General features: G+C 40.3%; 3 protein-coding genes and 1 long non-coding RNA gene across 4 annotated transcripts; 2 read left to right on the top strand and 2 right to left on the bottom strand.

The window, feature by feature from the left end:
• Positions 1 to 40: 40 nt before the first annotated feature.
• Positions 41 to 8704, bottom strand: LOC146551650 (uncharacterized). Its single transcript, XM_085256631.1, has 3 exons — positions 8608 to 8704; positions 7177 to 7281; positions 41 to 1138 (listed from the first exon to the last, which is right to left on the bottom strand). The coding sequence occupies exons 2-3, from the start codon at positions 7192 to 7194 to the stop codon at positions 284 to 286; spliced, it is 873 nt and encodes a 290-aa protein (XP_085112757.1). The 5' UTR covers positions 7195 to 7281; positions 8608 to 8704; the 3' UTR covers positions 41 to 283.
• A 1661-nt stretch (positions 8705 to 10365) lies between these two features.
• LOC146551651 (uncharacterized) lies at positions 10366 to 11334 on the top strand. Its single transcript, XR_014889892.1, has 3 exons — positions 10366 to 10875; positions 10975 to 11094; positions 11188 to 11334. It is a non-coding gene; the product is annotated as an uncharacterized LOC146551651 (long non-coding RNA).
• Positions 11335 to 13852: 2518 nt separating this feature from the next.
• On the bottom strand, positions 13853 to 17329 carry LOC146551653 (serine/threonine-protein kinase pim-1-like). The gene is made up of 9 exons (XM_085258250.1): positions 17140 to 17329; positions 16489 to 16731; positions 16202 to 16354; positions 15986 to 16080; positions 15801 to 15848; positions 15486 to 15704; positions 14291 to 14471; positions 14034 to 14204; positions 13853 to 13944 (listed from the first exon to the last, which is right to left on the bottom strand). The coding sequence occupies exons 1-9, from the start codon at positions 17198 to 17200 to the stop codon at positions 13853 to 13855; spliced, it is 1263 nt and encodes a 420-aa protein (XP_085114376.1). The 5' UTR covers positions 17201 to 17329.
• On the top strand, positions 13853 to 20228 carry LOC146551652 (transcription factor 7-like 1-B). The gene is made up of 4 exons (XM_085256646.1): positions 13853 to 15744; positions 18204 to 18266; positions 18468 to 18624; positions 18760 to 20228. Exons 2-4 carry the CDS (start codon positions 18217 to 18219, stop codon positions 18892 to 18894), a joined length of 342 nt encoding a protein of 113 aa, XP_085112772.1. The 5' UTR covers positions 13853 to 15744; positions 18204 to 18216; the 3' UTR covers positions 18895 to 20228.
• The last annotated feature ends 1448 nt before the right edge of the window (positions 20229 to 21676 follow it).

Consider the following 21676-nt stretch of genomic DNA (forward strand, 5'->3'; position numbering starts at 1 on the left):
TTACTCTGAAATACAGGAAATGACATCATGGCTCAAAATCTTTGTCGTTCAAACAATTCTTTATTTAACTTTTTTTTAAAAAACTTTATTTAAGAAGTTAAACAAAAAGAACTTTAACAAAATACATTCAATAAAAACTTGAACAACAGGAAACTGATTTTTCATCCAACCACTGGAAAAAAAAGGTAACGACTGAACACAAACAGAAGAACAATTTATAAAGATTAACATTGAACTATAGGAACAGTTTGATTCATAGCCTCATTAGAACTTTAACTTAAACTTAAGGAGAGCCGACCTGAACTCTGTGGAGCCTGATCTCCAGGGTTTTAAGTTGGACTCTGAAACCAGAGGATGTTTCTCTCTCTTCAGATTCACTCTGATCCTGTGATGGGAACGATTTCAGCCCTGCGTGATCGCGCTGATGTTTGCACAGAGCAGATAATGAAGTGAATGTTTTGGCACAGTGGTAACAGTGAAACAGTTTATTAGTAACGTGGGATCGTTTGTGTGCAGAGTATGAACTGAGATTACTGAAGCTCTTGTCACACTGCTCACAGCTGTAGTTTCCTTCCATGTGTGTACGTTCATGCTTGTTACGATGACCTGAATGTGAGAAGCTTTTGTCACAGTGTCTGCACTTGTATGGTTTCTCTCCTGTGTGGACTCGTTTGTGTGTTTTAAGCTGACTTGCAGTGGTGAAGGATGACCCACACTGATCACACCAGTACACATCTTCTCCGGAGTGAATGCGTACGTGTATATTTCGGCTCCATACCCGGCTGAAGGTTTTTCCACAGATGTCACAGCTGTATGCCTTAATTCCAGAGTGGGTAACTAGATGACTCTGTAAGTTGCTACTTTGAGTAAAAGCTTTGCCACACTGATCACAGCTGTAAGCTTTAACTTCACTGTGGATGACTTGGTGTCTTTTTAGGACATTCTTCCAGGAAAACGACTTTCCACACAAGTCACAGCTGAACGGTCTCTCTCCAGTGTGGATGAGCTGATGTTGTTTTAGTTTAGACTTCCAGGTAAAATCCTTCCCACACTCGTCACAGGTGTTTTTTTTCTCTCTCTTTCTTCTGTGAGGTTTGTCGGCCTCCTGAGAGCGCTGACTTCTCGGTCCACGTTGGTCCTGCAGTGACAGAGATACAAGCAGAGGCAGTGAGTGAAATGCAGTCATTAAACAAACTGAAGCTTCAAACTCCCTCCATTAACACTAGTTTTAAACCTGAAGGTGGAGTGTGGCACCAAACACCTTAAAGGTCTCTTATCCCCACCTACTGGTAGTAGTAACACATTACATCCAACCTGCTGTTAAAGATAATTAATCATTGTTCAAACACTCTAAAATCATGCCCATCTCTCCTGCTTGTACACAAATATTAATGCTAACACACTCATAGTAATAAATGTTTACCAGGTCTGTACTTTTTTATATTTCCTGTTTGTTTCCTATTATATATTTCTATAATTGTATAATTTATTCGATAATAATAAATCATATGTAACAGTTACTAGCTTGGTTCAGTGAAGGATGATGTCAGAGTCTGACTGTAACCTGACGTTTTTTTTACTTTTACTCGCTACATTAAAAAAAAAATCTGTATTTTCTACTCCTTACATTTTCAACACAGGCTTGTTACTTTTGGTTTAAGTCATTTGAGGGGAGTTATTTCATCACTGCGGGCTTCAAAGACTAAATTGATTTGAGCCTAAACAGTAACACATGAAATCCAATCCTGCATCATACACCAGGCTGTGTGGTAAAGTCCTATAAATGGAGCATGTAACGATCACTGTAACACAAACCGTAAATCTTATCTGAGTTTAAAGGTTTAAATCACCGTCAATTTCATCCTTCTATGATTCAGAGTTTGGTGACATCCTTATCATACAGAGTTCCGTTGGCTGAGTTGGGGAAAAGTTCTCAATAGAGTTTTTGAGCTCAGCAAAGAAATCTGTCAGTTCATGGTGTGAGATTATTATATTACCTTATGCCACGTTATACCCCTAATTAAAGATAGTGAAATTATTATGTAGTTTTAGTTTGCATTATTCTCCTGACTTTGAAGAAGGTGACAACTATTACAGTTATTAAACTGATTTGTATTACATTAGACTGCTGATTTATTGTGAATGAGTGATATTGTTTTATGATGCATTATACTGCTGAGGTATAAGAAATACTGTTTTCAGAGAGTCATGGCCTTATTTGTCTGATTAGAAGAGAACAGAGCATACCGGAGAGGTTTTCTGCCCCATCTCATCAGGAGGAGATAAAACAGGGAGCCAAGGCCGTCACTTAGGCGCCGTAAGAGAGAAAGAATGTGAATGTTTAGGTTTTATGACTAGGTGGAGGGGGGCTGAAGCTATAAGAATGTGAGAAACACTCAGACGCTTCGAGATCAGGCGGACACCCTCCCGCGCTCATCTCCCCTCCGGATGGTTTATGCTCAAAAGTGTTGAATTGTATGGAATAAAAGATTGTTGATTGAGCATTTATACACCGAGTATTGTCCTTCCTTCAGCCCAAAGATCAAAAGAATTGGGAGATTTAACAATGGACATGGCATGTATGATGCAGTGAAGGCATTTCAAGTGAAGCTGTCACAAATGCACCAGTGCAACCTGTCTCACTTTCCCTGTTGCCAAGTAATGTTGAACCAAGTCGGCGCACTTTGCTGATAAACTGAGCGCACTGAGTTCGCGGCGCTTTGGTGACTGTGAAGCACAAAAAGAGAATTTCAAGCTTCTTCTTTACGTGGAAACTGCACCTGTGCAGATTCAGATGGAGCTGCAGTGTAATGGTACACTCAAGGCAAAGTACGACACTGAATGGCCTGCACAGTTTATTAGTTCCATTCCTGCAGCAATGCCCCAGCTCCGTCTACATGCAGCTCCAACCTTGTGTATGTTTTCATTTATTTTTTCTGGGGTTTTTGCAGCATGTTCATATTTCTAACTTGCATAATTTTGACAGGATATATTTTTATGAAGATCAAAACATTTAAAGTTAAAGTTGATTTTTTTAAGTTTATTTATTCTGGAATAAAATTCCTGTCTGTTTTTATTCATATTTCTGTTTAAAAAACATGGTTTTAGTGTTCAATAAATGTTTATCTTGTTTGGCCCGCGACCTAAAGTGTGCCTTGAGTTTTGCTCCCTGTGCAGTTGAGTTTGACACCCCTGGTGTAGAGGATGGAAATCAGCCAGGACAACTCATGAAACATCTGCAGACATCTGGTTGAATTCAGTTGTGTACATCCACAGAGAGCAGCAGGTCAGCTGATCACATCCTGTACATTAAGAACATCGACTGGAGCTCTCAACAGAAATGATTGTGAGCTGTGACTCTTTTCCCCACACTGAGCCACTACAGCTGATTTTAGGGTTGAATCCTGCTGAATCCCACTTTAACCTCTTCCCTGCCCATTTTCCTCTTTAGAGGCAAAGTCACCCTCTACAATGTAGGCATTGTATTATTACATGAATATTACATTACATTAATATAGCACAAGGTTCAGTTAGTTTTGCATAAAATATATATCAGTACTTCATCTTTTACCCCTTTAAGACCTACCATAGAACCAAGAGCTTATGTTTATATTTTTACTAGAGATGGCACGATACCACTTTTTTGTCCGATACCATAAATTTGGATATCTGCCGATATCGATATGAATCCGATATAGTGTATTTTTTAATCAACAGAACTGTTTTTTTTAAAATATCTTGCTGTTTTTGTATAAGTTCATACTCAAGTTAAAAAACAAAACACTAAAGCTATTCTGTTATACCTGTATGCAAAAAATACACAGCACCCAAATATTTCATAGTTCAGTAATAGTGATCAATCTAATACACTTAATCCTACTCCATCCTCCCTATTCTGGTATTTTAAGGAGTAAGTAACCTAAATAATAGGGCTCTAAAACTCCCAGCAAAAAAAAAAAAATAGATAGGGAATCACCCACCCTCCACTTCATGATGCTTAATCAACATAATCAACTTTAATTTGATGCAGTGTGAAAAAAGATTCACAGAAATCAATTATTTTTCAAGAATAATTAAATAGATTCAACATCTTTCTTCAACAGAATTGCAGACTGCACAGATGGTACCTTCCCAAAGGAAAAAGTAGTAAAGCTTACTAGGGTATATTAGGCTTAGTTACTATATACAGTCATGGACTTCTATACATTTTACATCAGATTAAAACTTTGGGTGTAAGATTCAGATAATTATTTATTAAAATCTAGACATTTTAAATGAGAATAAGAAAGAAAAGGATGTCTTTGTGCCCCCTTTTCCCTGTTAATGCCCTATCGGCCACCCTGGCTAAACTTTGCTAGATCCGCCCCTGCACAGTTACCAGCCGTCAGCTAGAAAAGGATCCTGGTGTAGAAAGTAATATTAAATAAATTCTAACAACAGCTTATCAAGGTTAAACGTGCTGCTGTTGTTCAGCTGCTGGGTTCCTCTTTCTGGCGCGAAGTGGGCCAAAAACAAACAAGAGAGACGGACTCGCGACAGAAAAGCCGATCAGCTGATCATGATTTCATGACTGAAGTAGCAGCAGGAGAGGGAGGGGGAGAGAAGAGGCAGTCGCTCCATATATGTTCCATCGCAGGAATGCTTTACAAACATTCAGAGACGAACTTACACACTTGCTTTACTTCTCTCTGGGATAACTTCCTCGGAGATGAAATGCCGGATTGGTAGCGAGGCTACAAATACACACAGCCGCTCTATCACGTGAGCACACTGCTCCGACGTGCTACGGTTATGAGCCGAGTTACGCCATGTCGCAAGTTTTGTGAGGTGCTTTTTTGAAATTTAATGGATCGGATTACATTTTTTATTTCTCTCCGATATCAGATCCAGTAATTTACGTCAGTATCGAACCGATACGATACGTGATATCGGATCGGTCCATCTCTAATTTTTACATGCCCTTAATGCAGGGCTCTAGAGTGCGACCAATTTGGTCGCAAATGCGACCAAATTTTTCAAGTGGTGCGACTAAAAAATATATTTGCTTGCACCTGTGCGACCAAATGTTCGGGTAGCAAAAAAATAAAAAATAAAAAATCTGCAACCTTCCCTGTGGTCAACAACAGACACACATTATGCCCCTATCGTGGACTAAACCAATCAGAGATAGTAAGGGGCGGGACCTCTCTGATTGGCCGTGGTCCAGTTGAAAGTGCAGGTGGAAGTGGGAGGTGAGTAGCTTGAATAAAGCGATATCAATTCATTAAATCCTGAATCGACTTTTAAATATAACTGTGTTTTGCCAGAAACGCCAGATTCTCAGATTAAAGCTCACAAAACCATTTCAACAACAACCAAACAGCAAATGAGAGCAGGTACACGGACTCCACACAAAGACGTAAACACAGAGCCAACGCATCAGAATCAGCTTTGTCTTTCTCGGCTTTCTCAGCTTAGCGATTCTGATGCGTCCGGTCCGCGCTGTGATTACGTCTTTTTGCGCTGATTCTGAGCTGCAGGTTTTGTCTCTCCAACCAAAATTCACTGAGCCAGCAGCAAAAGAAGCAGCAAACTGCGCTTCACATTTGATCAATGTCGTCATGAATTTTGCTGTTTTGCTTCCACGACTATTAAAATCACACTTCATGCACAGCTAGCTCTCTCTGTACTTCAAGAACAGTTTCCCGTCTCCAATCTCTGTTTTCTGTATTATTCATTCGCTTATTACCCACCAGTCTACCGTTGTTTACGGCGCTGTGGCTGCTGTCTTTTTCTATTCTTTTTTTCACTTAAATGACATCGGACAAGAAAGCCTATTTTTTCTGTTGTTCAATACTGAAGAAATTTAAACTTTATATGCAGAACATTGTAGAATATTTTGAAGGTTATCTGCTATAAAAAGCCAGACAAGGAAAATCTCCTTCATGTTTTTCTGTGTTTTATTCTCAGTTACTTTCACACAAAGGCATCTGCTGTGATGTTCACAATTCTGAAGAAGTCAGTACTGATAAATGATCAGAATTATAATATTTCTGACTGTCTGAGGCTAAGTTGAATCGAATCGGGACTTTGAAAACCGGAATCGAATGGATTATAGAAATCAGTGATGATACCCAGCCCTAGTGAGCAGCCTAGGCACGACAGAAGTGGATGTAGCTGTAATAGGAAAAGAACTATTGCTAACTTTTCTGTTAAGTTAAGGCCTGATCCTTCTGAAATTCATAGCCAGTGCTCTGACACGGTGTCATCAATCTTTGAATGCTGAAAAAGCACAGTGTATCCAGAAAAACACATTATATTATATAAATTATTATAAAATTTGTGTGCGCCTAACTTTTGTGCTGGTACACCTAACTTTTTAAAGTTAGGCGTACCGGCAAAAAGTTAGTCTAGAGCCCTGCCTTAATGCCATTTTGGGGAGCATTTCAAGTTGCTATACATCAATATGACCATTATATCCCAAATGTTAATAATATCTATGCATTAAGTCCATAGTAACTACATAAAGTGCAAAAAAACTGCAATAAAATACAAAAAAATTTAAATTGTTTTTGTTTTGTTTTTTACACATATTTGTAGTTAGAAAATTGTATCCCTCAAAACTGTAAATTTAAAAAAGTTGCACATTGTTTCCAACCACAGGAAATTTGTTTTTGAGCATTTTTGAGGAAAAACAAAAATAAATATTATAATGCAAATTTGCAAACAAACAGCATGTGCATCAAAATAAACTATTACCAACAGTGCAGTTTGAGTTCTAAGCATCCCAGAAACAATACAGAAAAGAATAAAGTCAAACATGACTTTTAAAAACACCAGTATAGGTGTCGCTGAAGGCAGGTTTTGGCAGGTAAAGTCGGACATGTGATAGTTCGCGCTGGCATCTATTCCAACATAGGAAGTGCTATGAACAGCAAAGCGTGTTTCTGGTATATTATGTTTTTTTGCTGCAAGTGCTTTTTATGCAATTTCTGCAAATACATATGTGGAAGGAAACGTGACCTAGGGCAAGCTGATGGCATAAGATGTAAGTACAACTATTCCTAAATAAAATAATTGTGTTAGCTTAAGTGCAGTTCTACCGGGATTTTAAAATTGTTACGCAAAACGGAGCATTCCTGCTCCAATAGGCCTTAAAGGGTTAATGGAGTATTTCTTAACACTAGTATCTGTCACCTTCTTTGTCGAACTCATTGTTTTCTCTGCAGTGGCTGAGCTGAGTCCAAGTAGCGTAAATGTTCCCCTGCTGCTCCGTCAGACTCTTCTCCTCCTGCTGATCAGCTGGGACACAAAACAGAACTTTGTTAGGCTCCACACTGCACTGAAGAGTCAAAGTGTCTCATATGTTCATCTGAGAGCACAAACAACAAATTTTAGCTTCCCTGGGTGAGCAACTTGTTTAAAACATACACAAAAGGTTTGAGCACCGATACCAAATTCAGCAGTATGGCACACCAGTACCAGGAGAGCAATTCCTCTTTAAAAAAAGCCCTGGCAAAGAACAAAAACAGAACAATCGATGGACCTGCATAAACGAGTACAGTGTTTCCCAACCACTGTGCCGCAGCATATATACGTGTGCCGTGAGAACTGATCAGGTGTGCCGTGGAAGATTATCCTATCTGAGTGGGTGTAGAAATCTGAGCCATGATCTGAGTAACCCTCATCACTCAGTCACACTCCGATTCTCTACTTATATCAAGTCCATTGCACTACTTTCAAGCATTCTGCAACCTGTCCTCTAATTTATTCTTATTGTCTTACTGTTTATATTGTTTTCCATGCACGGTTGGTGTGGAGCACCCACAATTTAGTTGAATATGTACAAAGACAATAAAAGACTATTCTATTCTATTTTAAAAACTCTGCAGTACTTTTAAAACACAGATCCCCTCTTGGGGTTCGAGGCTGTATTTGTTTTAAAAATGAATCTCTGGTATCTCTGGCCTATCATTATTATTTTGCTAACAGTTAATCAGGCTCATTTACTGAATACTGATCAGAATTTATCAAATTATCTTTGAAATGATTCTAACAACAGGCCTCTCAGAGTGAGGCCAGTTTTTACAATCACATGCCCTGTGGGCTGACACAACTTTGCTGATAAGACAAAGGCAGCTGTGTTTTAGTCTGGAATACATTTATTTTTTACCTTTCTTTTAAATTGATTTCATTATAGCACTTTTACCGCCAACATATTTGGATTTTTTGGCGCTGGAAGTGACCTTATATTGATGATGGCTGGCGTTAGCTAGCTAGCTAGCTAGCTAGCTTGGATAGCACGCTGCATTCAAAAACTATGCAGGTGCCACACAGTGACAGAGATGCTAACTAGCGCTTAGTAACAGACTAATAAAATAATAGAAACTCTGATTACACTTAGCTAATTTAAAAGCTTTCTTCTAATAATAACACTGTTTTCTTCTCTGTGTTTCATTAGCATTTGTTAATATTTTCTTGTAAATTAGTTTATAGCAGCTTGACTTGATGTAGAGGCTTTTTCTTTCAACTGGTTCACAAATAACTGACAACAGAGACCGAGGAGAGCAACAGAAAACTTCACTCAGGAGCTAAATTCAAGATTGACTGAACTCAGATCAAAGTTACCTTAGTGCTTCACTTTAGATGAGGAAGAAAAATAAACTAAAACACAAACGCAATGAAGCGGGAACTTCGCGGCTTCTTCTTCTTCTTTGGGGTTTTTCTTTGGCGGTTAGAGCTTTAAGGTGCATTACCGCCACCTGCTGGACTAGATGGTTCTTAAACTAAAACTAGACATTTAAAAGTATTTTAATAAACAATAAAAACAAAGACAAAATGTTTCAGTGTGTTATATTCATGAACATAAACATCAGATGGCTTCAGCTTACGCTTACCCCCATTTATTTAAGAGATTTTGCTCTCTGCAGGCGAGGATTTTTTGTTTAGAGGATCTTTGTAAGCCTGTATTTACTTTAAAAGAAGGGAAGCACTTCTTCATTCTACAGAAAAGGTGACACATTACAGATGAGTTCATAAAAAGTGTCTCTGTCACTCTTTCAAGGCTCTGTCATATGGAAGAAATATAGTATCATCAGAATTCAAGTATTTTTAGACATTGAATTTATGACACTGAATTTTTATCCTCCAAATTTCCCTGCAAAAATATTCACCTGCAAAAATTCACCTGCAAAAATTCACCTGAAAAAAATTCACCTGCAAAAATTCACCTGAAAAAAATTCACCTGCAAAAATTCAACTGCAAAAGTGATGAACTTTAATGACCCAAGCCAGAGCAATCAGCACCAGATCGAGTCGAGTGGCTCTCAGCCAATTAAATTACGCTGTTTGATCACATGACACCGTTAGCCAGCAGTGTGTCTCCTAAAAGAGAGCTGTTTAAAGGTGAGTGATTAAGTTTTTCTCCTAAATAGAGATCATTACAGAACGCCTAGTCCTACTTAAAATCCCATTTATTATTTTTTTTTTTTTATCATCTACTCGAACTAAGGAAAACGTTTGACTAACTCAAAGACAATTTCCACGCCTCCCCTGCCTGACTGCAGAGGCAGTTTTGAATTTAGGAGCGCCAAGATGGCAGCGGCAAACCCTGGCGGCTCTCCGGTGAGTATATATATATTTTTTTTATCTTCAAGTTTGTCTTTTGAAACCTTAATTTTATTTAAATCCGTTGCTCACGTATAAAGTACACAGACGGGGTCTTTGCTCAACTCGTCTGAGGCGTGTCTCACTAAGCGCTACATGCTAGCATCCTGCTAACCGAGCTACCCTTTACATGCTGTGCTTTAGAAAATAGGATACTCGTTAAAAAAATACTCCGCAGATATTGATAGATAGACGAACACTGCAAATATAATGTTGGAAACGAGAACGGCCTTTGGTGAAGGGGTAAAATACACCATGAATAAAGCCATAGAGTGAATGGCTGCCATGGTTGCAGAACAGCCTGATTTAATGACAAGAATGGGGAAGAGTGAGGTGAAGTGAACCACAGCCACAAAACACGGTCAGACAAGGCGGCAAAAGGGCAGTGATCTGTCCGTCAGTATGAAGTTGGTGTGTGCTTTGGTGAACAAAAACTCCAGACTGGTAGCAGGAAGATGGGAGACTCGTGTTTCACTGGAATAGTGGTGAATTAAAACATCCTTTGTTGGGGACATTTCGGTGTAAATGCATCCATACAGGCAAGACAGAGGCAGACCAGACAGTGAAGAAAACAAGGCAAACATTAGAAATATAAAAACGGAAATATAGGATGAGTCGGGGATGAGTTCCTGCCCCAAGTGGAGGAGTTCAAGTATCTCGGGGTCTTGTTTGCAAGTGATGGGAGAAGGGAGCCGGAGATCGACAGACGGATTGGGGCTGCAGCTGCAGTAATGCGGACGCTGCACCGGTCCGTCGTGGTGAAGAGGGAGCTGAGTGTAAAAGCGAAGCTCTCAATTTACCGGTCGATCTACGTCCCTACCCTCACCTATGGCCTTTACATGACTAACGTCCCCTCTTCTCCCTACCTCACATTAGCCCCCATCTTTCTTCCAGGTGGAAAAGACCCGTCACCTTCTGGGAGTGGCGGCTCCCGTGGGAACAGCTCCCACCACCAAGTCCCTGAGTGAGTCTCTGTCCCCCAGCGTGAGCTCCAGCACTCTGTCCACGTCCACCTCCATCTCCTCGCAGATCTCCAGCACCACCTTTGAAAGCGTGAGAAGGAGCTGGCCACCAAGGTGAGAAAAACGTGGGCTTAGTGGGCGTTCTTGTTGCTGCCTTCTTCCTTCTCTGCTCGGTCTTGTTCCTGTTGTGTTGTAGTGCCTGCGCCTTCTGACACACACCTTCAATACTGAATACAAGCAGCTGGTGAACAGCATCAGTGACTGCAAGGTGAGAAATAATACAAAGAAATAAAAAATAGCCTTTCTGTGTCACATCAGGGAGTTCCTATATTGACGTCTACCTCATCCTGCTGTTGTTTCACTTCAGCTTTCTCTCATCTCACCGATCGGACGTGATCCATCCGTGACGAGCTTCAGCAGTGCCACCCTCACCCCTTCCTCTACCTGCCCCTCTCTCGGACTCTCGCTGTGGCTCCATGGGCCAGAAGTAAACATATTTTTAGGAACATTGACCTCGATCTGCAAACGGTTATTGACAGGTTATCCATTTGATTCTAACTTGGTGTGATTTGTGTTAAAGGACCCCTGAGAACAGTTCACGTGCCTCCAGTCCCTCCTGCTCAGACTGTGAAAACTTCCCGATGGTTCCCACTCTGGAGACCTCCTACCTTGCGCGGGCTGCAAAGAACGAGTTCCTGAACTTGGTGCCTGATATTGAAGAAATGCGACCAGGGTGAGTAATGCCATATTAACCCAAATACTGTCACTATGACATGTGTCTCACAGACCAAATGTAAGTCGACACTCATGTTCTCTAGTTCAAGCAGAAATGATGTGGATCGATTCAAATTCCTGAGCCTGGATGATTTCAGCTGGAAACAAACCAACTCTGCTTCTTCCTCAGATAATTCAATTCAATTTTATTTATATAGCGCCAAATCACAACAAAAGTCGCCTCAAGGCGCTTCATAGATACAGAGAAAAACCCAACAATCATATGACCCCCTATGAGCAAGCACTTTGGCGACAGTGGGAAGGAAAAACTCCCTTTTAACAGGAAGAAACCTCCAGCAGAACCAGGCTCAGGGAGGGGCGGGACCATCTTCTGCGACCGGTTGGGGTGAGAGAAGGAAGATGGGATAAAGACATGCTGTGGAAGAGAGACAGAGGTTAATAACAGATATGATTCAATGCAGAGAGGTCTATTAATACATAGTGAGTGAGAAAGGTGACTGGAAAGGAAAAACTCAATGCATCATGGGAATCCCCGGCAGCCTACGTCTATTGCAGCATAACTAAGGGAGGATTCAGGGTCACCTGGTCCAGCCCTAACTATATGCTTTAGCAAAAAGGAAAGTTTTAAGCCTAATCTTAAAAGTAGAGATAGTGTCTGTCTCCTGAATCCAAACTGGAAGCTGGTTCCACAGAAGAGGGGCCTGAAAACTGAAGGCTCTCCCTCCCATTCTACTTTTAAATACTCTAGGAACAACAAGTAGGCCTGCAGAGCGAGAGCGAAGTGCTCTAATAGGGTGATATGGTACTACAAGGTCATTAAGATAAGATGGGGCCTGATTATTTAAGACCTTGTATGTGAGGAGCAGGATTTTGAATTCAATTCTGGATTTAACAGGAGAAATCTGCTCTCTCTTTCTAGTCCCTGTCAGGACTCTTGCTGCAGCATTTTGGATTAGCTGAAGGCTTTTCAGTGAGTTTTTTGGACATCCTGATAATAATGAATTACAGTCGTCCAGCCTGGAAGTAATAAATGGTAAATGTCCTGTATTTATATAGCGCTTTACTAGTCCCTAAGGACCCCAAAGCGCTTTACATATCCAGTCATCCACCCATTCACACACACATTCACACAATAAATGCATGAACTAGTTTTTCAGCGTCACTCTGAGACAGGATATTTCTAATTTTAGAGATGTTGCGCAAATGGAAGAACGCAGTCTTACATATTTGTTTAATATGTGCGTTGAAGGACATGTCCTGGTCAAAAATGACTCCAAGGTTCCTCACAGCGTTACTGGAGGCCAAGGTAATGCCATCCAGAGTAAGAATCTGCTTAGATACCATATTTCTAAACTTTTCAGGGCCGAGTACAATAACCTCAGTTTGATCTGAATTAAGAAGCAGAAAGTTAGCGGCCATCCAGGTCTTTAAGTCTTTAAGACATTCCTGCAGTGTAACTCATTGGTGTGTGTTATCTGGCTTCATGGACAGATAGAGCTGGGTGTCATCTGCATAGCAGTGAAAATTTATGCTATGTCTTCTAATGATGCTGCCTAGGGGAAACATGTATAATGTAAACAGAATTGGTCCTAGCACTGAACCCTGTGGAACTCCATAATTAACCTCAGTGTGTGAAGAGGACTCTCCATTTACATGCACAAATTGGAGTCTATTAGATAGATATGTCACAAACCAAACTGTACACTGGTAAACTGTTACAATAAAAAAGACCGTAATTTTCTTTACTCTTCTTTATTTATGTAACTTTTGTTTTCACTGGCAATTTAGTGTTAGGTTAGGACAAAAAACAAATTAGGAAGGTTAAAGACAGAACATTACTAGATTGTGGTTTTAATTAAAATGTAGCCTTTGACAATGCTGAACACATGAGAAGCTACTTTAAGGCATATCACCCAATTTGTAATATTGCTAAACATTTCTTAAGGCAGACAAGTTATGCTGGCTGGGTCAGTGTCATTTTTGTTGTAATTGATGTCTGGTTTGTTCTGTTCCCTAGTGATGGGTAGGGATGGGTACCAGTATCCGGTGTTCTGACATAATCCTTGAAATAGTAATAACACAGTATCCTCAGCAAAGATGAATTAAACAAGTTTTATTTTAATGGAAGTTTACTTCAAGTCTTCAGATTTTTACTGTCTTTTATTTGATTACTTTAAAGTATATGATTACATTAGAGTAATTAAATAAAGACAGTTTTGATGGAGCTCCTGAGCCAGCCCAAGCTCTCTATGAAGACGAGGAAAAACTCCCCTGGGGGGGCCAGACTGACGGGAAGAAACCTCGGGAAAGCCCATTCAAAGAGAGATCCCCTTTCCTGGGATGGCTGGGGGGGGTTACAGGAATTCCAAAACACTGAAATTTAAAGTGGGCCAATTAAAAAAAATTATTTCCTGAAAAAAAGAAAGGTAATTCATACATCACACATAAATGATAACGTCTGAATTGTGTGTGTTTGTGTGTGTGTGTGTGTGTGTGTGTGTGTGATAGGCTTATCTCAGCCAAGTGTGATGCTGTAGCTCCTCCAGCGTCGGCCGCGTCTCCGGGACTTTGGTTAAACACGCGTCCAAGAAATCCCGGCAGTCTGGAAAGAAAGGAAAGAGAAAAAACATGAAGATGATAGTTCCAGTGGTCCAAGCCATCAGTCAGTCTTGAAGTGTGACGTTTTCTTACTTTTGGACAGATGTCTTTTGAATTTCAGGCGCTTTTTGAGGAAGCTCGTGGTGTTAAAGTCTCCCGCATGAAGCGCTTCGTACAGAACCACTCCCATTTGCCATACCGTGGTGGGTCCACACCTGTAGCAACTGCGCCCGTACCACTCGGGAGGGGAGTAAATTTCTGTACCTAATAAACAGACACAATTGCAATTTCTTCTAAAACAAAAGGCGAAAATTGTGACATCTGTGAAGAGCAAGAGCAGAATATGTTACCATAGAAGACGCGGTACTGCGACTGCTCCTTAACAAAGCAGCTCAGTCCAAAGTCGATGATACGAACACGCGGTACATCTGAGCCGGTCTCAATTAGAATGTTCTCACTCTTGATGTCCCGGTGAAAGATGTGTTTATCCTCCAGGTGCTTCGCAGCATCAACCAGCTGCTTCAGAATGACCTGGAAATAGAGCAGGGCGATATGACCAAAAATATTTATCACGATATACATTTGAAAAGTTGCGATAACGATATAACTGACGATATAATTGACACTGGACAAAATACTTTACAACTCCACAACTTTATTAGTGCAAAAAACCCCATCAATGTATTTTCACTTAAACAAGCAGCTGTTTTTTATGTGCATTAAAGTTATATAAAAATGTAACAGTGCAAATGCAAATTCCTCGCTGACAGTTTAACCAAAAGGCATTTCCAGTGGAAATTGGCCGACATATCCTCAGCATAACCATGTAAAATATCCACAAAGCTTAAAAAGAGGTTATACACACACAATACGGTAATATCACGTTGAGGTGCAGTACGTATCACTCCGCGAGGCGCCTGCCTACGATAGCCGTAATGCTCCGACAATCCATCGAGCGGTGCGGCTTTGTAGCTTAGCAAAGTCGCCGTGTACATAAAATCGTTTTGAGGTCAGTAAACACAACCAGAATTCATACATAAGGCACACGGGATTATAAGGGGCACTGTCGAGTTTCAGAAAAATCAAAGGATTGATTTTAAGTGTGCCGTATTTTCCAAACAACACGGTAATAACGACGGCCCGCTAGCATGCGCTACCAAAAATCGTGCTTTGTTGTGTATCTGACGGACGAAAGCTAAACCAGTTCCACACCACTAAAGTTGCAGCATTTTTACAAACCAGTTCTGGTTCATCCGTTTCATTCAACGATCCACTTTTGCTCTTCTCTTTCTGCGTCACCGCCATCTGCGTATGTAAACATAGGCACTGCGCATGCGCGTTTTACCTATTCTAGCGCGATATTTCATTTTCCTATCGTTGCCCAAAATTACACCGGTATTACCGTGAATGGTATGATATAGCCCAGCCCTACCTGGAAACGATGAAAAAGACAATAATCAATCAATGGGTTAATGTTTCTCTAATACTCTGTGCTTTGATTGAATGATGTACAGTCTAAGACTCTTCTAAGGCAAGTCAACTTGCCTTGGCCTTGTCCTCTGGCAAAAATCCTCCATTTTCTTCTATGTATTTATCCAGGTCCACAGCGGGGACAGGTCTCTCCATCACCAGGATCAGCTCTCTGCCAAAGTCAAACCACTCCAACAGAGACACTGGGGCTGATGTTTCCACTGATCCATCTGCTTCAGCTGCAAGCTTCAGCATGATGGCAACTTCCACTGACACATTCTTCCCGTTATCATCCTGAAATATTTCAACAAAGTGGATGATGAGGCACAGACAGGTGAACGCTGCATGCAATCCACTAATGTAAAAACAATTCAAGTCTTGCACATTTACCTTCACTTTGCAGTACACTTTCCCCTTTGGGATGTGTTTGATGGCCACCTAAAAGACACAGGGCATTGATGAGCATTTCCTCAGTATGACATCATTAAAGGTGTAAAACAGCATACATCTCAGCTTACGATATTATCCCTTATCTGCATTACTGCCTGTCTTACTACCACCATCTGAACACTTACTGGTAAATGATCCTTTATGCGGTAGCCAGCAAGCACTGCTCCGCATCCTCCTTCTCCAAGCCGGTGCTCCTCCACGTATCTCGCTTGGAAGTCTCCTAAACAGACAAACACAAATTGGGTTTTACTACAGCTGTCACACAAATTACTCTCTGCTGTACCCTAAATGTTCATTTTGCTCTTCACCTGAATATAAAAGCTAAGCTGCTTGCTACTTACGTTTCTGTTCAGCCACTGACTTTTTGGCAACGGTTTTGGTTTTGTCCTGGTCCACGTTCTTTTTCTTAGGTGGGTCCCTGGTGTCTCCCGCAGCTTTCCTTTTGCCAGCCTTTTTGTTTTTACTGCAGCTCTCTGAAATCTCTATGCTGCAGTCTGCAGATGTGGAAAACACCAAAAGCACGTCAGCTTATTAGATAATAGACACAAATATCTCCCAAACACTAATATCTTCAAACTAGCAACCAGATGTACACTTAATCTACCCCTCACTCAACTAATTAGCCTACCTTTACCAGTGTCCAACCAGGAAGATGCCTGCCCCTTGTCACCGCTCACATGCTCAAGAAGTTTACGCTTTTTTGCTGTATTGGTTGTCCCCGCTTCATCTTGTTGGACCTTTCGCTTGACTCCCCCGACCACATGAGCATCTGAGCTGGTGGAAGGACCAGCCTGCTCAGTGACCCTCCTTCTTTTTATGGGGGTCGTTTTTTCAGGACTGGCCTTTCTTTTAGCCATCCTGCTCTTACAATCTATAAACAACAACAACACATTAGTGAAAAAGAGCGCTCGACATCAGGACTAGAAGGATTTTGATGTCATTGAATTTTAAATTAGTATTGCTTACAATATAATAACAAGTTTATCCTTTTGATAAAAAACACACCATCACGAGTCCATACTAGGTCTACTAAGTCTAGATACTGATGACACTTGTTGCTCTGTTTTCACTGCTCAGTCCAAGAATAAACTTGTCACATTATTTTACCAAAAGACAAAGTGCCCCAGTAACCTTTCTTTGATTAGACATGTTGCACTCAGGTTAGTTTCAATCAAAACCAGGATTTAAATCCTCTAAAAATGAATCGTTTTATACACAGAGCCTCAACATTGTTAGAAATGTACATTCTGTTATTTAGGGGATTTTATTTTTTACTTACTTTGATCTCCTGGATCTTTCTTATCTGCCTCAGTCGTAACTTTTCTTGTTTCCTTTTTCATCTTAATTTTTAAAATAGAAAATGTCACCTTAATGAGTGAATAGTCCTTCAAATGTCTGGATGCTTGACTTTTCTAACTAAGCTGTATAAGTCAGTTCTGTAAGTGAGCTTTAAAAGTAAACTCCGGAGTCTATGGCAACACAACATTAGAACCTTGCCTTTTAGTGACATCACTAAAAGGCAAGTAGTTTAAAGAAAAACACTCTGGCATTTCATATAATTCAGTAATTTCACATTAAACTTTCTTTCATTATCCTTTCATTATTTGTTTAAAGACTTGATGTGTGGATGCTACTATGAAGACTTCTAGTTGAGCAAACACTAATAAACACTGACTAGTTTATCTGAGATAAAATATAACACTTTTTTATTAAGTCAGTGTTAACTCTGTTTTTTTCTGTTAGGATCATTCAATAGTATCAGAAGAGAAAAGAAAAGTATGTTTTGTTTTGTTTTTTTTCTTCAAGATCTGTTCACATGTACTTAGCAAGAGTGAGTACACAGCGTTAAAAAATGGTACTTAGTGTAGTGAGGAAGGCGAAAAGCAAAGAGAGCATATGAAGGTAATATTGAAGAAGGCGCAGTTTTGAAGTGGTGAAAGGCAAAGGCATGAGTGCAAGCGTAATAGGAGAGATGTCGAGCAGGCGGAGGACTTGGCTGGAGCAGGAAAAGGCAAAAGGGGAAACGCGAGTGCACGTCTGAAACTTCTTCACTGTCAGTGAATCCTAATTCTTAAGACTAACTAAGAAGAATAAATCTATGTATGAATGTCGTTTTGAGCACATCTCCTCTTTCTACTGATCAATTCTTCCACCTAGTGGATAGATGATAGTATTGCAGCTGGTCTCATCACCTGTTGTGTGTTTTGTGTGCTCCAGAACCTGCGTCCTGTTGGAGTACTGTACGTAAAACACACAAACACTGGAGTGAACACAGCTGCTGAACATCTCTATATTCATAACTTCTTCCTGTTATCTCATATCTGTCTCCCTTCATCTGTGTAGGAACGGTGTACAGATGTATGATTATGTCACTCCTGCTCCTCCACCTAACACCTCCACTCCAAAGTAAGTTTGCTCTGCTGCTTTGGTTCACTGATCTGTAAGTATCTGTCATTTGTTTGCAGATGTCTGCAGGAATTATTGTAATGATCCATTAATGGTGCCTGATTTCATTCAGTTTTACAGCTTGTCTCGTGTTTTTGAACTGCTTCCCTCACAGTTGTACACAGTGCTAACATGTGCTCTTACTCTGTTTTATTCCTGAAGAAAAAGAAAGTGCCCAGCCCAGCAGGATGAAGATGGGCCATACGTCAAGAAGCCGCCAAATGCCTTCATGCTCTATCTCAAAGAGCAGAGGCCAAAGGTCATTGCTGAACTCAACATCCCTGGAAGTGCAGCCGTAAATGCAGTGGTGGGACAGAGAGTAAGTGTGTAACTCTGCATACATTTATGCATCTGTTAATGTTGTCTGCTCATGTTTTTGCATGTGTCCCAGCTGTCCTGTAGTTATGTGTAGTAGCAGTGCTCACAGTGTGTTCTTATGATCTTCTGTCCACAGTGGAAGTCGCTTTCAAACGACCAGAAAGCCAGATATTTCAAGCAGGCTGAAACAGAAAGACAGAATCATGCCAAAGAGCATCCAGCCTGGTCGACCAAAGAAAACTATGTATGTCCAACAATAATTTCATTATAGACGATTGGACTGATTTCAATTGAATTAAACTGTTACTCCTGTTATTTCAACATCTGTCTTTGTGTAAATAAATGAAAAAACAAACAAAAGATGCTTCTGTCATAAGTTACAGCAGGATGAAACAACCTTCATGTAGTTCTTGTTTTTAACCCTGCAAACCTTCTTTAGTTCTTTTGTTTCCTTTCATATTCAGCACACATCTGTCAGTGTCCACTAACTGTCAGGGAAAAGCCAGATAAAAACACTGTGGGGTCTTTTGGGACACGTGCTCGTTGGGTTTACTCATAGATATCAGAAATGATCTGTTCTGTATTCAAAGGATACACGAAGGACGTTTGTATTAAATGCAATATAGCGACTGATCATATGCTGGTTTCTTTGGGGGCTTTTCACCACCATGTTACACAAATCCAGTTTCTAACTGAAAAGAAAATCCTTCACCATTTTCTAATCAAATTCCCTGGTTTCCCATGTCAGAGATGTCATGGCTGAAAGGATCATCGCATATTGAGCTCAAAGCTAAACTCTTGTGTAGGGCCTCTTTCCATGTTGTACCATTCATTTTAAAAAGTCCTGGTAACAAGAGACAGAGGTGACTTGATGTATTACAGTTACTTCCCAATTTACAGAAATGATGTGACTTCTGACATTTTCCTAGCAGGAAATGTGCTACTGTGGGACACTGAAAGAATAAACAGCAAGGCACGTTTTGTTTTAATAACTTTTCTTTACTTCATTTGTATGAACTAGGTTTACCTTACAAAATCTTATACTGTATATAATGTTTTATGTTTAATTCATGTCAATGTCAGCTCGTGTTTACTCGGGTGAGCAGTACCGGCCCACAAAGAGAATGCTCTTGGTGGGTTTATGTCAGATGAAGAAGATGAAGTGATGGTCAAAGAACATTTCAAAGCCCACACTGAGAAGTTGTTCAGAAAAAGAAGTTGAACCTGACCAAGATGAAATCCAAAATTGGGAATTAATTGTTTTATTGTATTATTTTTAATGTCACATATGGTGTTGTGTAATCCGTGTATGTATTATGTGTCTCTGCTGATGTGTTTCATGCCTCACTTTCATTTTACTGTAATTAGGCTAGTTTTAAGTTTCTTGAGTATTCTGATAAGGATACTGTGTAGTATGATTTGCAAATGAAGAGGAATCAATTAGTCTTAAATTAATTGACTAAGAGAAATGAAGCGTTGGAAGAATGTTATGTTGATGACTATGAGGTTTCTGGGGTTTATTCAATAGAGCAACAACTGTGTGGGATCTTTATACAAATTCTTATATTCTATTTAGAGCTTGCTTTAAAGTATGTTAGCAAAAAAACAGCGCACGCATTCGTTTTCACGATTTTGGTTCTTCTTTAGTCATTGGGTCTTTTTAGGTGGTACCTCCAGGTACCACAAGGGGGGATGTGGTGGATTTTTGTGTGATATGTATAACTATGTAACTATATACACTATATATCTATGTGCACTGAACATATATATTTTAACTTTCATGTAGAGTCTTAAGCACAAGACATTTTGCTTCACCATGGTTTATTAAGGTGGTGCAGTAACAGGGCAGTTAATGCTGCTGAGAGTTCTCCTGCATAACTCGCTCTCCAGCTAACTGACCTTCCCTAACGTCTTTCATGCAGCACATGTCTGTATCTATTTTTTCTACTCTTTTACAGAGCATCTTTTTGAGTGTCTTGATTTTAATTTGATCTAAAAGGGTTGGATCTCCACATCGTTGGTGGAAGAAGATTATCAGGATGGCTTCAAAATTTGCGACTACAGCCCCTCTTCTGTGGAACCAGCTTCCAGTTTGGATTCGGGAGACAGACACTATCTCTACTTTCAAGATTAGGCTTAAAACTTTCCTCTTTGCTAAAGCATATAGTTAGGGCTGGACCAGGTGACCTTGAATCCTCCCTTAGTTATGCTGCAATAGACGTAGGCTGCCGGGGATTCCCATGATGCATTGAGTTTTTCCTTTCCAGTCACCTTTCTCACTCACTATGCATTAACAGACCTCTCTGCATTGAATCATATCTGTTATTAACCTCTGTCTCTCTTCCACAGCATGTCTTTTATCCTGTTTTCCTTCTCTTACCCCAACCGGTCGCAGCAGATGGCCCCGCCCCTCCCTGAGCCTGGTTCTGCTGGAGGTTTCTTCCTGTTAAAAGGGAGTTTTTCCTTCCCACTGTCGCCCAAGTGCTTGCTCATAGGGGGTCATATGATTGTTGGGTTGTCCAGCAGTTCATCTATATGTAAAGAAGCACTTAAACTAAAACAGACATAGCTACGTTAATCCTACCGTAAAACAATAAAACAAGGTACGACCTCTCCCATGCTCCCAGGATGTGGGGGTGCATTCCTGGGGTGCACACCAAGCCTGCAGCCTGCTAAAGATCACACACAATTGATTATATGCCTCTAAGTATACATGGTTGAATATTTCCTAATACAAATAACTACATGCAGTATTCTACCATATGCAAACTTATATCACTAAAAGATTATACTGACTACTAAATACAATTTTCCATTGACACCTAATAATTCTGCACTCCCTGTATATTGTATTGCCTCCTGCAGGACAGGCTGCACATGTGAATTTGTCACTGTTTTTTCCTCCTTCTCTTTTTCGTTGTGTTTTTCTCCCAAGTTGGTTTTAGAGTAGGGTCACCTTTTAAAACTATTTGTTTTTTATGCTGGGTTTGTTTTGATTTCCAATGGGCTGGTGCAATATTAGTCGGGCAATGTGCAATTCCTGAGCTTATCCC

This window comes from Mchenga conophoros, linkage group LG19 (assembly GCF_057382185.1).
Source record: "Mchenga conophoros isolate Kocher_MC1m ecotype Shallow Benthic linkage group LG19, M_conophoros_male_GT1.1, whole genome shotgun sequence".
Lineage (NCBI taxonomy): Eukaryota > Metazoa > Chordata > Actinopteri > Cichliformes > Cichlidae > Mchenga > Mchenga conophoros.

Excerpts from the sequence above, each read along its gene's own strand:
- LOC146551652 (XM_085256646.1), top strand. The coding sequence starts at position 18,217 with ATGTATGATTATGTCACTCCTGCTCCTCCACCTAACACCTCCACTCCA. Across the intron at positions 18,267-18,467 it reads CCTAACACCTCCACTCCAAA|AAAAAGAAAGTGCCCAGCCC; the intron begins GTAAGTTTGCTC and ends TTATTCCTGAAG. Across the intron at positions 18,625-18,759 it reads ATGCAGTGGTGGGACAGAGA|TGGAAGTCGCTTTCAAACGA; the intron begins GTAAGTGTGTAA and ends TTCTGTCCACAG.
- LOC146551653 (XM_085258250.1), bottom strand. The coding sequence starts at position 17,200 with ATGAAAAAGGAAACAAGAAAAGTTACGACTGAGGCAGATAAGAAAGAT. Across the intron at positions 16,732-17,139 it reads GAAAGATCCAGGAGATCAAA|ATTGTAAGAGCAGGATGGCT; the intron begins GTAAGTAAAAAA and ends TGTTGTTTATAG. Across the intron at positions 15,705-15,800 it reads AAGTGTACTGCAAAGTGAAG|GATGATAACGGGAAGAATGT; the intron begins GTAAATGTGCAA and ends GAAATATTTCAG.